At 42.5% G+C, this 15946-nt stretch overlaps 1 protein-coding gene and 1 long non-coding RNA gene across 7 annotated transcripts in view; one reads left to right on the top strand and one right to left on the bottom strand.

The window, feature by feature from the left end:
* The window catches only part of DGKI (diacylglycerol kinase iota), a 284192-nt gene extending 271576 nt beyond the window's left edge, over positions 1 to 12616 (top strand). For all 5 annotated transcript variants that reach the window (XM_037878871.2, XM_037878878.2, XM_037878861.2 and 2 more), the window contains 3 exons: positions 2127 to 2163; positions 4084 to 4183; positions 5833 to 12616. In XM_037878871.2, coding sequence (XP_037734799.1) covers positions 2127 to 2163; positions 4084 to 4183; positions 5833 to 5949 — 254 coding nt within the window. In that variant the 3' untranslated portion in view covers positions 5950 to 12616. The remainder of the gene's footprint in view (positions 1 to 2126; positions 2164 to 4083; positions 4184 to 5832) is intronic.
* The window catches only part of LOC122464735, a 30987-nt gene extending 16201 nt beyond the window's left edge, over positions 1 to 14786 (bottom strand). For both annotated transcript variants that reach the window (XR_006289047.1, XR_006289048.1), the window contains exon 1: positions 13883 to 14786. This is a non-coding gene — a long non-coding RNA (uncharacterized LOC122464735). The remainder of the gene's footprint in view (positions 1 to 13882) is intronic.
* Between the last annotated feature and the right edge of the window lie 1160 nt (positions 14787 to 15946).

The following is a 15946-nucleotide window of genomic DNA, read 5'->3' as shown; positions in this document are numbered from 1 at the left end:
TCTTTCTTTGCCTCTAGTCCTCAGTAAAACAGGCAGCTCCCCACTGGGCCAGGATGACAGTGCTGTTAGCTTTCCCAGTGCCAGCCTTTCCCACATCTGTGCAGCTTTTGTCCTGCACCAGAGGGGGATCTGGAATGGTCGGCTAGCAGCGCCAGGGAGACTGATATAAAAACAAGGCCCAAAAAGAGGGGTTGGGGAATTGGAAGGAAGGCGTGAGATGGTTTAAGAGAAGCACTACTGAACATAAATAAGGGCCCAGCTTAATATTATGCATGACTCAGTGCCTCCAGTTTCAGCTGTAAACGTAAGAGAACAAAACAACAATCTGGGTACCATATTCTGTGAATTGCATACTACCAGTCTCTGACCCTCAAGCTGGCTCTGATAGTTGGGATGCTCTGATAAATAGCTTAGTTCAGTGTAACCTCATATAACCCCCCTTACCTAAAGTGACAGAACATGTGCTGGCTTTCTTATTTTTATATTTTTTTTTAGAATGCTTTTTTGAGCCCCTCACTATCAGCCCTATCCCCCTTCAGCCTAATTTCATCCCCTTTCCATCTCAGTCCAATTTTCCCTCCTCCTTGGTCTCCCTGCTTAGCAGGTCTAATCCCCCATCACTTTAACCCAGCTCCTTTGCCACCCCAGACCAATTATCACATACCCCTGCTCTTTCTCCCCTGATGCCCTAGCCCAGTTTCCCTTTTTATCCTTACTCTATCTTCCAAGGCACTTTGCACACCCAGTCAAACTGTCTTCCCCTCTCCCCACGCCACTCCTCACTCAAAGTCATCTCCATGCCCAAAAGAAGTGTGTTATGTATCTGGGAGGGCCAAAGCTCCAGTTGTGTTTCCCAGTGGGCTACAGTGTATTGTCTAAGCCCAATAGCTGGCAAATAGCAACGTTGGTAAGCTGGAAGAGCATCATTGCCTGAAAAGAATACTCTTTTGACAGACATTAGATTTTTTTTTTCTTAGTTGCCTGATTCTAATGGAATGAGAACATTCAAATGTCATGTTCCCGCTTATCGGAGTGCAGGGGCTTCAGAGCCTCAAGGAGTCGCCTGTTTTCCTCCCTCCATGCTCCTAGGTCCATCATCATATCTGACTATCTTTCTAGTCAAGGAGGTTTGAATGTGGAACCCGTCATTCTTGCTCCTTATTAAGATTAATGCTGTGTAGCACTTTGAAAATGTAAAGTGTTGTATATGTCTGTAGTATTATTGTTGGACTACAGTGTAGCCTTTCCAAGTAGAAACAGAATGTGCTATGCCTATAGCACCCACAGTCCCTGCTGTGTGGGGAGTGGGCCCACTAAGCAGCTAATTATGGGAGCAGGTTCCCTAGTAGCTGGTGAAACTCTCAGTTGCCAAAAGTCCCCGTATGAGATTTGAGGCTATTGCAGCAGCCAGTGGAGCCATTTAAGCACGTTGCTGGTAACTTGGGGGCAAACAGTGAAGATTTCTCCAGTGTAAGGGTATGGGGAATGGGATTGCTTTTCCAACCTTCCACAGTGTGAAGATGGAGGAGGAAGGTAGTGGGCCACCTACAATTCCAGGAGACAGCCTGTTGGCTTCCCCCAATGATATTGAAAATGTTTGTTTGTTTTTGGGGAGGGGGTATAGACCATTGGGTCCTGTTCTCCTCCCTCCCAATGCACCCTCAGGAAAACAGCAAAAGAGGAAAAGAAGAGGGGTTCTATTTTGTGCTTGTGTAATGAATAGTGTAAAACTTGGTGGTTTCAGATGAGACTTGCGGTAAACTTTGCAGGATCATTCAACCTGAAAGTCAAAGTTGAATTTGGGGGATATGAACCCAAAGGAAGTGAAACTTCAAAGGAAGGTTCACCATACCCGCCTCTAACCAAACCCACAATATTAGGCACGGTTTGGCTGATTATTGTTCTAACCAGTAAATCATAGAATGTAAAGAATACCATGTGACCTATGTGAGAGACAAGCTTTGAGCTTACCCTCACTTACAGGTCTGTGTAAGCTTGAAAGCTTGTCACTCTCACCAACAGAAGTTGGTCCAATAAAAGATATTCCCTCACCCACCTTGTTTCTTTAATATCCTGGGACACACATGGCTACAACACTGCATATGACATGTGACTTTCTTTCACAGGACCATCTGAGTTACTGGATATGACAGACAGTGAAACGTAAGTGCAACCCACTTGACACCCACTTCCTTCAATGATTGATTTATTTCACTTTACTTCCATTTGTGCTCATTGGAAATCTCTTGGTGCGGTACAAAAGTTAAAATAAATATGTGTGAAAATAGCAGACTTCTAAAAAAGGATTCCCAACCCCAGTGAACACCACACCTCTCCTCCCAAGCTCCAAAACAAACTCTATTATCTCCCCCATCTCCTAATTGCCCTAATTCTCCTAGAGCAGGGGTTCTCAAACTGGGGTTTGTGATCCCTCGGGGTCAAGAGGTTATTATGTGGGGGGGTCGCGAGCCGTCAGCATCTACCCCCAAGCCATGCTTTGCCTCCAGCATTTATAATAGTGTTAAATATTTTTAAAAGTGTTTTTAATTTAAAAGGGGTGGGTCGCACTCAGATTTCCTGTGTGAAAGGGGACACCAATGCAAAGGTTTGAGAACCACAGTTCTAGCGGAAAACAGGTGAGATTTGCAATGTCCTGACACTCACTGAATCCAGGCACTGAGGGCCCAAGAGGGATAGTAAATTCCAAAGGCAAGAAAACTTCTTGCTGACAATGCCCTCCCACAAGCAGAGAGAATTTTTATCTCAAATAGTCAGAACCCAAACCATTTTGGACTTTCTAGGGTTAAGCCACAGCTGCCCTATGATTAGGGTGATCAGATGTCCCAATTTTATAGGGACAGTCCTGATATTTGGGACTTTGTCTTATATAGGTGCCTATTACCCCCCCCCCCCCCCCCGTCCTGATTTTTCACACTTGCTATCTAGTCATCCTATCTATGACTCCTTTGTGCTATCTATATTGAGCTGCCACAAAAGGGCCATAATAGGATAAGCATAGCCTTGTCACAGGGGGTGCCAGTGCCCTGCAAAGAACTAGCTCTGCCCCATCTCCACAGAAACCTCCACTGCAGGGAGCATTCCAGAGTACGCTGGAAGAGGGCATGAAGAGGCATGCTTGGAACATTCCCATGCACCAGTGATTCTGAAAGAGGCCATTGCAACAGAGGTGCAAGTTAGGGCAGCATTCAGGGCTTCCCTGGCCTTTGCCAAAGGTTGAACCATTCACCATCTAGTCCTGAAAAGGGGAGTTGCAAACCACTGCCTTTCTGTCCCTGCACTAGCTCTAGCACCAGCACAGGCATGAATTTGTCCCTTAGTTCTCAGCTGGAAATCAGTTGGCATCTAGTGCTGCATCTTTGATCTTTTCATATCCCACCCAGAGCACACATTCTCCTCCACTTCCTCATCATATGAGGAAGATTGCTTCAACTGCAGTGGTATTGTGAGACTGTCTCCGCATCCTGTGAGGCCCACTCACAGGATACTGGGGCAGTCAAAATCAAGACTATCCTGTGAAAATCAGAATGGTTTAGAGCTTTAAAGTGAGTGCAGATCTCCAGCTGTGGAGGACTAGAACACTAACTTACTGATGGAAGTCCAGAAGAGGTGGGGATCAGTGATCAGGCAACAATATGGTGCAAGCGCTGACTTTGGCATGCAGGAGTTTGACTTCCATGTATCTGTTCCTGCTTGCAGGAGCCAAAGTGTCATAATACTTAGTTTGGGTAGGAAATAATAGAAAAAAACCACCACTGTTTACCCTACAGTGAATTAACAGAAAGGCAGCTAACTTGCTCTTCCAGCAGAATGTGGTGATCTGTTTCTGTAAGAGTACCAATATGAAGGAAATATATGAAGGCAACAGTTCCTGTTCCCTTCCCCACCCGCCCAGAAGCACTCCGTCTGCCATATGTGCATTATAAGCTGCTCTACTGATCCAGAAAGCATGCAAGCTGAGGGAGAAAGTGTACGTGTCTATGCCAAGGATAACAGGAGAGATCCTCACAAAAATGCTGCATTTTTCATTTTAACTTACGGCTAGTTTCCTCTGCTTTGGTTTAGGGGTGAGACAGCATTGCACAAGGCGGCCTGCCAGCGCCATCGTGGCATCTGCCAGCTCTTGGTGGATGCGGGAGCGTCTCTAAGAAATACAGATTCCAAGGTAACTAAACCAAATGAACCAATTATAAAACACGTTAGACAAGCGAGACCAATCAGCAACTGTTCCTGCTGTCTGCATGATTGAGGGCCTTTATATGTTCCAAGAGCATTTCTTTTCAAAGAAGTCATTTTATTTAGAAAAATGTCTTGATTTAGACAAACACAGGAGACCCCAGTTAAATCCCCAACCTGGGTCGTCTTTGCCATAGTGATAACTGATCCTGAAACTGTTTTCTTAAATGAAGTGTCAGAGAGGCATCTCCAGGGCAGAGTAGTACCATTGCTGGGCACTGTAAAAAGAGATGTATGGATCACTGATTAGGAATCCTAGTTTGATTCGATGGTGACTATGCAGTGTGGTCGTTGTGATCTAGTTATTTTGTGGGGATGGCCAACCCCCTTCTATGTCCCTACTTTCCATTTTGTCCACTCATGCAAGGCCAACCACAATCTCCCCCACCCCCTTAGTGTAAACTCGAAATTGAACAGACCTAACGGGACTGTCTGAGCATGAGGAAAACATATGGGCAAAATTAGAGGCTAGGAATATTCAACCATTGTGTCAGTCTGAGTGACTGAACATCCACAAGAAGTTCACAAACATAAATAAACTTGAGCATGGACAGGGAGGGGCCATTGCCACATTACACTGAATACCAGGGTTTCTAATCACCCCAGCTGACCTGTTTGCAGATGACCACAATCACCTTTGAAGGTGCTACATATGATGCCCTTGTGGCAAGAAGTTGGTAACAGCAGACAACCTATGGGTAATGGTTGAAAGGTGTGATTAAAAAGGCAGTAAGACTTCAGGAATCCAGAATCCAAGGTTTGTTGCTTCTCTACAGATAAATTAAGTTTTAAAAACATTATTATCACATTTTGCTGTGCAGAGTAGTCTCTTGTGAAGAGAAGGTTCATCTGTTCCTTTTGGACAATAGTACTGAATACTACTGTCTGAAATGCAGCCAAGTGGACACTGACTAGCCTGATACCTGCCTGTCTTTATCAACCCAGAGGTATAAGGGGCTAGGATGTTCCTATGTTTATTAATGTATTTGCAATATTTTGACGATCCAGATTCCTGGTTTTAGGTTATAGCAACCTTAAAATAACTTGGCAGCAGTAAGATGCCCTAAAGAGTGATTATCAACTGAGGCCAACTCAACATGGCTTCTACAGACTCAGACATTGGGAGCCTCTCTCTTCACACACCTGATAGAGTTGATGTCTATGGTCTGTATGGGTTTCTTTTCATGCCTCAGCTACAGTACTGTGCAGTATGCACACACAGTATGTCCAGCCATTGGATGGGAACTCTGCTAAATCTATTTTGGTGTCTATATACTATTTGTCAGCTACTGCAAACCACACAGTGTCTTGTAAAGTTGAAGGATTTATTCTAAATCTGGTAAAGACTTTAAGTAGGAGGAAGCCGAGTAGCTCACCAGTCCCAGGTGCCACGCATATAGTAAAATGAGAACATTCTCATGGAGAACCTTAACTTGACACCAGTCAAGCTGCCTCTTCACATTTCTGCTTCTGAATTTTCTTTCTGTACTTCTAGTGTTACCTTCTGTGGGACATAAATTCATCTTGTCTTCTAAAAATGTATGTGTAAGGCTTTCTATCTGTGTCCCTTTATTGTAGGGTCAGACACCTAGAGACAAGGCTCAGCAAGCTGGGGACCCAGATCTGGCCTCCTACCTGGAGAGTCGTCAGAACTACCAGATGGTTTCCCATGAGGACCTGGAGACTGCAGTTTGATGTCCATGAAAGGGAAGAGAACCCTAGGAAATAACAAGGCTGCACCTGAGACACTCAGGCATTGTATGAGGAAGAAGCTGATGGAATCAACGTGTCTCTCGCTCTCATGCAAAATATCTGAGGACATGCCACCAGTTTCTAAGGGCTAATGAGTCTTGCCACGGAACTGTTATGTTCCCATGTGGTGGCCCATTGGGGATGAGGTGAAACACTCAAAGGTCTGTGGAATCCATGGGCCACGGAAATTTACCCTTACTGCTTCCAGCAAGTAGCATGAACTTCTCCCATGTTCATCTGTACAATTTATTTAAAAAAAAAGAAAGAAAGGGAGGAAAAAAACCAAACTAACTTGGACATTAATAAACCCAACCAACCCCTTCCTCTATTCCTACAGTGCCCTACATTCCTTCCTCTCCCATCCTACTCATTTGTCACCAATTAAATAATATCTGTTATCTCTGTATTAATTCTTCACAAATGGACAGGTGATAGGCAAGACTTTGAGGAGCTCTGGATGCCCTTAGAAAAAAATGACTTTTGAACCTGCTGAGTCCTCGCCTACTGTTCCCTCGGAAGTTGACTTCTCAGTGTTTAATTGCCAGGGAGTTTTTTTCTCTTTTGGAACAAATTCTTTCTACTGCCCTGTTCTATGGGGTGCTGGATCTAGCTAGCTTCACAGCACAGACAAGAGCTAGCCTTCTATCAGTCTCTGAATATATCTTAAAGGTGTCCTCATGAAATGATATTTGAGTGGAAGCGAGTTGCTGTGTGACATTTTGTGTTGTCTTCTGACAGACCACATAGTAACCAATAAGATGTCTCATGTCACCACTCTGCTGATAATGACAGACTGATTCTGCTCAGGTCTGAATCCTGCCTATAATTAGCCATTTGGGGCTTCTGTCAAGTTGTGTTTTTAAGATAGGGAGAGTTCAGAGTATGATGGATGCAGTTGTGGTTGACTGACTTACTTGTGCTGCCACTTTGACTTACTGACTCTTACAGTCCTAGGAAACCAAATGGAAAGCATCAGCTGTCTGTCGAGGCTTGCTGATATTAACAAGAGGATGAGCACCACATTAGACATTTTTAAAATAATAAAATTACAATGAAAACAGATGGGCGGATTCCAAGAGAGATTTGGAACAAAGCTTTAAAAGAGAGAGATTATCCTAGTCAAAAGAAGACAAATGTCAACCATTAGCCTCTCATTGCTCACCATAGGATTAAAAACATATATTGCTTAGCTGTTGTCAGGCAAGTCATGGTTTCTTTATTCTGCTCCTTACTTTCCTGACCCAAAGAATACCACCATCAAACAGGAATCCTCCACACCCCAAACATACTCACATATACACAGAAAACCTTAAAATGAACACTCTATCACTTATGGAATTCAGCTGTCAGCATTAAGGGGGCTTTCCCTTTTCCTTAGAGAATTGTCAAGGCTCAATCCTGGCATCATAATTCCAACACAGTTTGTAATTGAAGATCCAGTTCTCTCTCTCTTTTCACATGCATTTGCAAGGTGTAGGTTTTTGATGGTTGGTGCTAAACAGGATCGGTGTACAGTTTTGAACCCAGGAAAACCCATCAGGTCATTTTCTTCCTTTAATAGCAGTTGTGGGGATGAAATTGATGTGATTCTGGTGAATTTTTCTCTCCACTTTTTTTTTTTTAAACAAGTGATTCTTTTGGCAGAGGAGGGGGAGCTGAATAATAAGCCTTTTCATTTACCTTGTTTTCAAAGCTCTATTCAATGTGAGCAAAATATTGTTCAGTATTTCTTCCGCTGAAAGAAGATTATATTTGTAATCTACAGATCAATGGCGACATGAAATGTGTTTTGTCTTATTTTCTCTCTTCACTTTATCTTTCTAATTTAAAAACAAAAGGTTAAGGCTAAGTTCTTCCTTTGGATACTCATTCAGGGGTTTCCATGGAGGGCCAGTGTATACATACAAGGACAGAAAGCAGAGTAAAATTTCTCTTTTTGTGGAAACTTCCATACAAACAACCCTCCCCTTGTGGTGTCACTGCAGTCCTGGCATTATTTCCCAGCTGTGAGGAAAGGCATGCAGCTTTTTAGCTTTTGGTTGTGCATTCTGTATGTGAGAAATGGAGGAAGTGGGACTGGTACCTTGGGCTAAATTCTGACCTGTGCCAAGATACACTTAGGGCATGGGATCAGGATGGTTGGTGAGCCAGTTACAGCTCCCTGATTCTCACGCGTCCCTGGCCCAGGACCAGACATCAGTTAGAGCAGTTTAATGACTGCTCTAACTTATGACAGCTCGTTGTGGTCCATAGGGAACCATACCGTGGCTGTGAATTACTGTAGCAGAGTTGAGCTCCACCCCTCCTGATCACAGATTTTCCTCTTCTCCCATGATGTGCCCTGAGAACTGGGAAAATGGTCGGCATAGCAGTTGGCTATTTACATCAGTTAAGAATTCTCCTCTGCAGGGAGAGTTTTCAGCTTGGCATCTGCGGCCAGATACTGGCTCCTTTGTGCCATTCAGACAATTTAAGGGAATCATAGAATATCAGAACTGGAAGGGACCTCAGGAGATCATCTAGTCCAACCCCCTGCTCAAAGCAGGACCAGTCTCCAATGTTTGCCCCAGATCCCTAAATGGCCCCCTCAAGGATTGAACTTGGAACCCTGGGTTTAGCAGGCCAATGCTCAAACCACTGAGCTATCCCTCCTCTGGCCTTCTATTTTTCTCCTGCAGCTGGAAAATGATGCTATGACTAGAATGACACCATTGTGCCTCTGGAAAGTTTTTCACTCTGAGAACTGTGTAGGAAGCCGTTACTATATGATGAAAACAAGACCCAGCACTGAAGATAGAACAGAACTTGACTGTCCACATAGTCAATAGTCAAGGTGTGCCAATGCACTTCAGAAACAACATGTTACATCCTGGGGGAATATTGATTATGTAGGTAAATAGAGCATATATTCTCTGCAATGGCTCTCTCTCAGCCTGGGATATCAGAACCTGTCTCATTGAGTGAGGGAATGTTGGGCTAGGACCCTAGCAGGGATTATTCCTTATTCTTTTCAAAGTGCCACAGGATCCTTGATTCCGGACAGTTATCAGAAGCAAGCAGACTGGGCATCAGTTTAATATTATACATGTGTATAGCACCTATGAGGGTTTGGTGTCCATCCTAGCACTGCATTGCAGTCTATGCATTGGGCAGTGCCCAAGTTCTAGCGTGGGGCTGGAAACCCACTTAAATTAAATTTAAATATTTTAATTTATTAAAATATCTTTACTGCAGGTTTTTTTTTCCATGGAGCTATTGTTTAAAAGTTTAAAGAATTTAGGGATGATCAACCATTGAGGTTGCTGGACTGGTAGAATATTAGTTACTCTGCCTGTACAGGGGTTCCTGCTGTAGAATGTAGCAGCTCCTGGATTGATCCCATTCTGAGTGCTGCACTGTCCCATTTTAAAGTGCAACTGAGGGGCAGAAAATATTTTTAATGTTAATAAAATAAACCATTTTGTTATTTAACAACTTTAGTTATTTTTGTTATTGCATATTTCAATATTCTATAAATATATCTCTATATACATTATGTGATAAAACATGACAAGGTTCTGGGTAACTATAGAATCCCTCAGGCATTGTTGACCACGTAGAAAGAAGGCGGCCATGGCAAGCAGTAGATTTCAAGGAAATTACAGCTCTTGGTTATAAAATGGAAGTTCAATATAAAATAACCCCTCAGCCCTCTGCATTTAGTGGGTGTTGTATGTGTGGGTATAGCATCAGCAATAGTCCGTGAAAATGTCTCAGTAATTGTACAGCTCACTCTGAACAGATTTGTGATAGCCAGGCTGAGCTCTAGGGATCATCTCACAGTTTGAGATCTGTCTGTCTAGATTCTTATGCTGACACCCCTCACCTTTGTATCTCCCAAATGTGAAAACAACAACAATGGAATCATTCAATATCAATTCACAGTTCTGTAGCCTGGCTTTTGAACTGTTCATGGGCAGTTCTGTAATGCACAAGGAAGGGCCGTGAGAGCACCAGATACATAAAGAAAATAGAACAAAATAAATGTTTTGTTGCCATTGATCTTCACAATTGTATATGTGTAGCTGGTGCTAATTTGGATGAACAAGTGAGCACACAGTTTGGTGGTGGTGTGTTGCATTTAGTCCTGGTATGTTTGTTTGAACTTTTTAATCATCCCTTTTGCTCACTTCTCTCTTCAACTTTGCTGTTTCATTGTTACAGTGACATGAATTGTAATGAATAGCATCAACACACCGGGTCTCACATAGACGGTGGCTTGCCAGCTGCTATTTTCTATCTACGAATACAGACTAACACGGCTGTTACTCTGAAACCTATTTTCTATCTAGCTATCCCAGATGCTGCACTTGGGTGCACTTAGGTGTTGATAGTTCCAATGCATCAAATTCATAGTGAGAAGAACTGTCAAAAAGTATAAAATGGGCAGGTAAATTGGTAGCCTTAAGCTCCCTGGGGCTTTCACATATGTAATGACACTCAATGAGTATATATGCATGCTGGATATTTGGATGCCTTGAAGATACTTTGAGAAATTCTGTCCAGCAGTCCTGTCCATGCCTCTTGGGCACTGCACTGATAAAATGGTTCCTTCTGCTGATTCCTTTGAAGTTCATAATTTTGTCTTTCCCCATTTTTGCCTCTGGTTTTGGTCAGAATAAAGGGACATGGCCAAGTACTTTGTAAATTTGATGTTTAAGGTTTTACTTTCCATTGTTTGTAACAGCTCCCTTAGCACTTTGAGAATAGCATTTCTTCCTGCATTGTGTTTGACCTTTCCTATTTGTCAAATGGTACATTTCTCTCCTTTTTCTCTGGGAACACAAACCAACCTGGCAATAGGTTGTTAATTTCCTTGTTTGTCAAAAGCATCATCCAGGAGTGTCTTTAGTACTGCAGCATTTCTGGGAACAGTTTGTTAGTAAATCCATGCCTTGCTGGCTGCCTCTGAACAGAACAAACAATAGTACAGGATTCAAACTGGTGGGTGTCTTCTCCTTTTGATTTCTTAGTAACAGAATAGGCAATTGCTTTTTAAACACACACATTTAAAATCTGGAGGAGCTCCCCAACACACTAAAGTGGATTTTAAAGTAGGTCCAATAATGTGCCAAAAATTATTTGACAGTGGCACATCTAAGTCTAGACTTTTAAATGTTAGGAAAAGATTCTCGAGATTCTGTGCTGCAACTCCACCAGGCAGTGCAAATGGAAGGCTCTGCTGAAAAGGGAGAAGGGTCTTAAAGGTAGCTTTAAGCTGCCCTGCCATGGCTCCCAGAGTAATTTAGAGCAATGGCTGGCTATTATAAGTTACAGTACCCTTTCTCTGGTCTATCTATGGGCTGCTTTGTAGCCTGCAGTTGCTGAGAATTTCTCTAGCTGTATGAGCTAGAGGGACTCCCCTCCTGCTTCTGGCATGCCTCCTACATTAGGGTTTGTGATGGGGTCTGCAGAGAGAAGCCTATGTCTGTCCTAAACAGTGCATGTGTCAGAGGAATTTTTACCCTGCTGGCTAAGGGCTGCCATAGTGGCAGGAAAAAATCCCTCCCTCAGGCCTGATCCTGCCCAAGGAAAGTAATTGCCTTTGACTTCAGTGAGCACAGGATCAAGCCTCTGATGATTAGGCAGACTAAGTGCTGAATAATCTCACTTCATAAAGCAATCAGGTTGCATCTTACAGCCAACCTTTTCTATAAACTGATATATTCCAGCCAAAGGTGATGTCTTTCATTTCTTGCATGGTAAAAAGAGAAGCGTCTTTCCCACAGAGGGCACGTATATCCAGTTGGCAAGAGGGAGGCAAGGAGCCAGCATACTCCTCTTCTATACGTGCTTTAATAATACCCATCCAGATGCAGCACCTGGAGTCTTTTGAGATGTAAAGGAAGGAATCCTTTTTAACAAAAGTGTTCTTTGTTTTAACATGCACACCACAATAGTTCAGTGAAAGATTTGATTTTTAGCCCACTGAAATGTATCCAGTTATGGTTGGACATCCCCCAATCCCAGGGAAGTGTGAAGACCTGAAGGCTAGATATTTTTCAAAGAAAAATAGACATGGCAGAGATAAAATAATGGGAGAACAGAAAATTCACTCAGAAATATTTTCTACAGCAATTGGTTTCCATTTTCTTGCCATCATCTTACAAAGACAGAAGCTGAATTGGGAGTGCTGTATTACAATTGCGTAATGATAGTTTATCAATGATTTAGCAGCTCAAACTTTCATATGTACAGTAAGGAGATGTACATTCTAAAATACAAGAAATAGACACCATTCCTTTAAGTAATATATCACTAATTATATAATTACTGTATTAGAGCCAGATTCTGTTATTCTTACTCACATTGAGTAATACCTGATTCCACAATTAGCCCCACCCATAAGACTACTCCAGGAGTAAAGGTCTACTCACTGTGAGTAAGGTATCAATATCTGGCCCTTACACAGCACTGATAATTCAAAAGTACTTAAGAACTAAGACATGTCTAATAACAAATTAATTGAACAGATAAATTTCAGAGTAGCAGCTGTGTTAGTCTGTATCTGCAAAAAGAAAAGGAATACTTGTGGCACCTTAGAGACGAACAAATTTATTTGAGCATAAGCTTTCGTGAGCTACAGCTCACTTCATCGGATGCATGCAGTGGAAAATACAGTGGGGAGATTTTATGTACACAGAGAACATGAAACAGTGTGTATGGTACATTGTTTCATGTTCTCTGTGTATATAAAATCTCCCCACTGTATTTTCCACTGCATGCATCCGATGAAGTGACCTGTAGCTCACGAAAGCTTAAGCTCAAATAAATTTGTTCGTCTCTAAGGTGCGACAAGTATTCCTTTTCTTTTTGAATAGATAAAAATGGGCATCTATTAATTTGCAAAATTCCAGTATACTATGACAAGTGCTGTGTCATACAGCAATAATTTAATTAATATATGAACCATAGTAACACTTAATCCTTAGTATATGCTTAAGGGCATCCTGGTTCTAACTGCCTTAATGTCTGTTAATTATCATATTTCTCTAGAGCCTTCAGTCTAGAGGGAAGAGGGTTAATGCATTTCTGATTCCCATCTAATCTGTAGGAAGTAATGTTATAGTTACTGAGAAAAACAAGACGTTCTTGTACTGAAAATACCAGACACAGGAGTTACTTATCTGGTTACTATGACTCTAATGAACAGTTTCATTTTTCTAGGGTATGTTTTAGTCCATGGAATGCTATGATATTTGAGGTGGGGGTGGGAAAACTAGAGCTGAAGTTAAACTCGATACGTATTAGGACACCCTGAAGGATGGATGTCAGTTGAAGGCCATAGACAATTTTTTCTGAGGGGGGGAGGAATGAGAGTTAAAAAAAATACAATATAAGCCATTGAATATCACTGGAATGAGCAGTTTTGTAGCATGACTAAATTTGTCCACTTTTAATAAAGTGGGAACAGTGAGCTGCTGTTCTGAGCTCAGTGTTTTCTTTCTTTATTAATGCAATCCCTACATTATATTTTTGGGGGGGAGGGGACGGACTAAAGTTCTGCTTGTCTATGCCCTTGCAGTCCAAAAATGCATGAAATTCTCTGTTTTCAACTCCTGAGATCTTTGCAAATACTGAAGAAAAGCTGTAAATTGGGCAATAGTCAATTTTGGATATTCCCCTCCACCCCCGCATTGCCAAGGAGTTTTTCCCCATAAAGATTGCTGACAATGCCACCCTGAAACAAACTGCTATTTTTCTCATTTGCTGCAGACCAAAAGACAAACACCCCTCCCCCCACCCTTCTCCAGTCACTTTTCATCATTTTTTTTCATGATCACAGAGAAAAGGTTTTTTATGTCTGTTTTAATAGGAAGCAGACCTATATGTGCACCTGGCAATTGGTCCATCGTGGTTCATTGCTTCCTTGTGGGCTTGCCATTACCGTGGCAACATTCCTTCTGTGCAAGGCATTCTGGGGGTATGCATCAGTCCCCGAGCCTGTAGTGAAAGTGGGATAGGTAGCAGTAAGAGCAGGCAGAGAATGGAAAATAATTTAAGGTGAGCTTATTTTAAACTGTTTCAGGCTGCTTTTTGCTTTTCCTCCCTTTGCTCTCTGTCCCATGCCCATTTCTTCTTCCTTCTCTTTCCTTTATTACCTCCATCAGATTTCTTTCCATTCAGTCATTCCCAACATACCGCTGTTTCTCTCCTCCCTACTTCCTGCTCACTTTATTTGTGCTGAAAAGGCTCCTCCTGATACTATATACTGTGCTCTGCTACCTTCTCTGTGACCCCTCTGCATGTCCAGCATCACAGAGAGGTTCCTGCTAGATAATCCTTCCTGGGGCACTTTTGAGTAGTCAAGACCTGCCATGAGTAGAGCTGTGGATCTCTGAGATACCATTCATGGGCAGGGCTCTCAAGCCAAGAGAGCAGTCCCTAGTGGTGGAATGAAGCAGGAGGAATTTCCATCATGTGTGAAGATTAAGGTGTATGAGGATAGGAGCATAAACTGTGGGGATAGTTTGCACTTATAGTTTTGGTTGTGATATGTCCATCATTTAACCTTAAATGCGGAGTAAATGAAAAGCATTCTCAATTAGTTGTGTTTTCCCCCTGACTGCGACACCTCCACCTGCTCCACTTTATCCCACTGAAGAATTTTGCCTAGGACAAATAATTGTTTTGTTTTTTGAAGGTTTTGCAGGATGTTCCAACTTCTTCCAAAAGATTAATGGCCATGGAGTTTTTGGATGAGCAGGGGTTGGTTGGGCTATGAAACTGCCCCAACTTTCTTCTTCCCCAATCATTTCCTTTCTCAAAAGCTTCTCAGTATGATGAAGTCCTGTCTCTGCTCAGCCTGCGACTCACAGAATCATAGAGAGATGGAAAAGACCTATAAGGACCTCTAGTATCCATTCACATGTACTGCAGAATGGTCCCCTGCCATACAGCTGACTCCTTAAATCACTTAACAGTGTTGGGGGAAAGGAAGTGAGAGGCTGAGCCTGCAAAATGGTGAGCAACTCCTGCAGGGTGCTGAGTACTCTGAACTCCCACTGAAGTCTGTCTAATCATTGTTTTTCTCTGAGCTATATCAAGACTTCATAGAACTGGGTCCTAAATGTGCAGAGAAACCCACATGCCATGCACCAATGCTCCAGGGGGAAGTGAGCTTTCTTCAGAGACTCCCTATCCCAGAGATGCCACAGGGAAATGTCTTTGAGTCTCACTTTAAATGCCTCAGTTAAATACCTACAGCTCCAAGTAAGTCTTTTTCTCACCCTCCTTTCTGGGAGGTCTTCCAAGATCCTTATATTTTCTTTTCTACTTTCCCTGGTAATGGGGAAACCTCTTCTGGTTGAGGAAGTTTTGCACCTAGTTCTCTCCCAACTCCACAGCTCTGAATTCTCCCTTGTAAATGTTGGCACTCAAGTGCCATCTTCCACCACCAGGAGTTGAGCATTCCGCATTACCCCCTCTTCTGATGGAAAATTGAATAGTCATAGGTTAAAGTACCTTCCTAAAGGAGGCTATAACTTTGTCATTGTAATACAACTCCTAGCATATCACTCCTTGAAGCTCAGCAAGGTGGAGAGCCATCTTTGGCTGCTTGGTATGAGATGGAATGTGCACTAATGTTCTCCAGCTTATATTAGTGACTGTAAACAGACCACCAGAAAACTTGTTCACGTGAGGCACCTGATTGTAACACCTTCCTGACTTAACAGTGGGAAATCTTCAGCCTGGTAGGAGGTGAATTTTGTGGGCTGGGCTTCCATACCCACTGGGCAAACTTTCCAACTATCTATGGAATTTCAGTATTGCCTTTTAGTCTGTGAATAAACCTTATTGCTGCAAATGACAGGTTTTTTTGTTTTGTTTAGTATTTTTTTAAATCTAATACTTTGCTTCTGCACAGCTTTAGAGATGCAATGAATTTTCTGCCTTGCAC

Source organism: Chelonia mydas, chromosome 1 (genome assembly GCF_015237465.2).
Source record: "Chelonia mydas isolate rCheMyd1 chromosome 1, rCheMyd1.pri.v2, whole genome shotgun sequence".
NCBI classification, from domain to species: domain Eukaryota; kingdom Metazoa; phylum Chordata; order Testudines; family Cheloniidae; genus Chelonia; species Chelonia mydas.
Note: the sequence above shows the minus strand (reverse complement) of the source record. Positions and strands in the feature narration are given on the sequence as shown.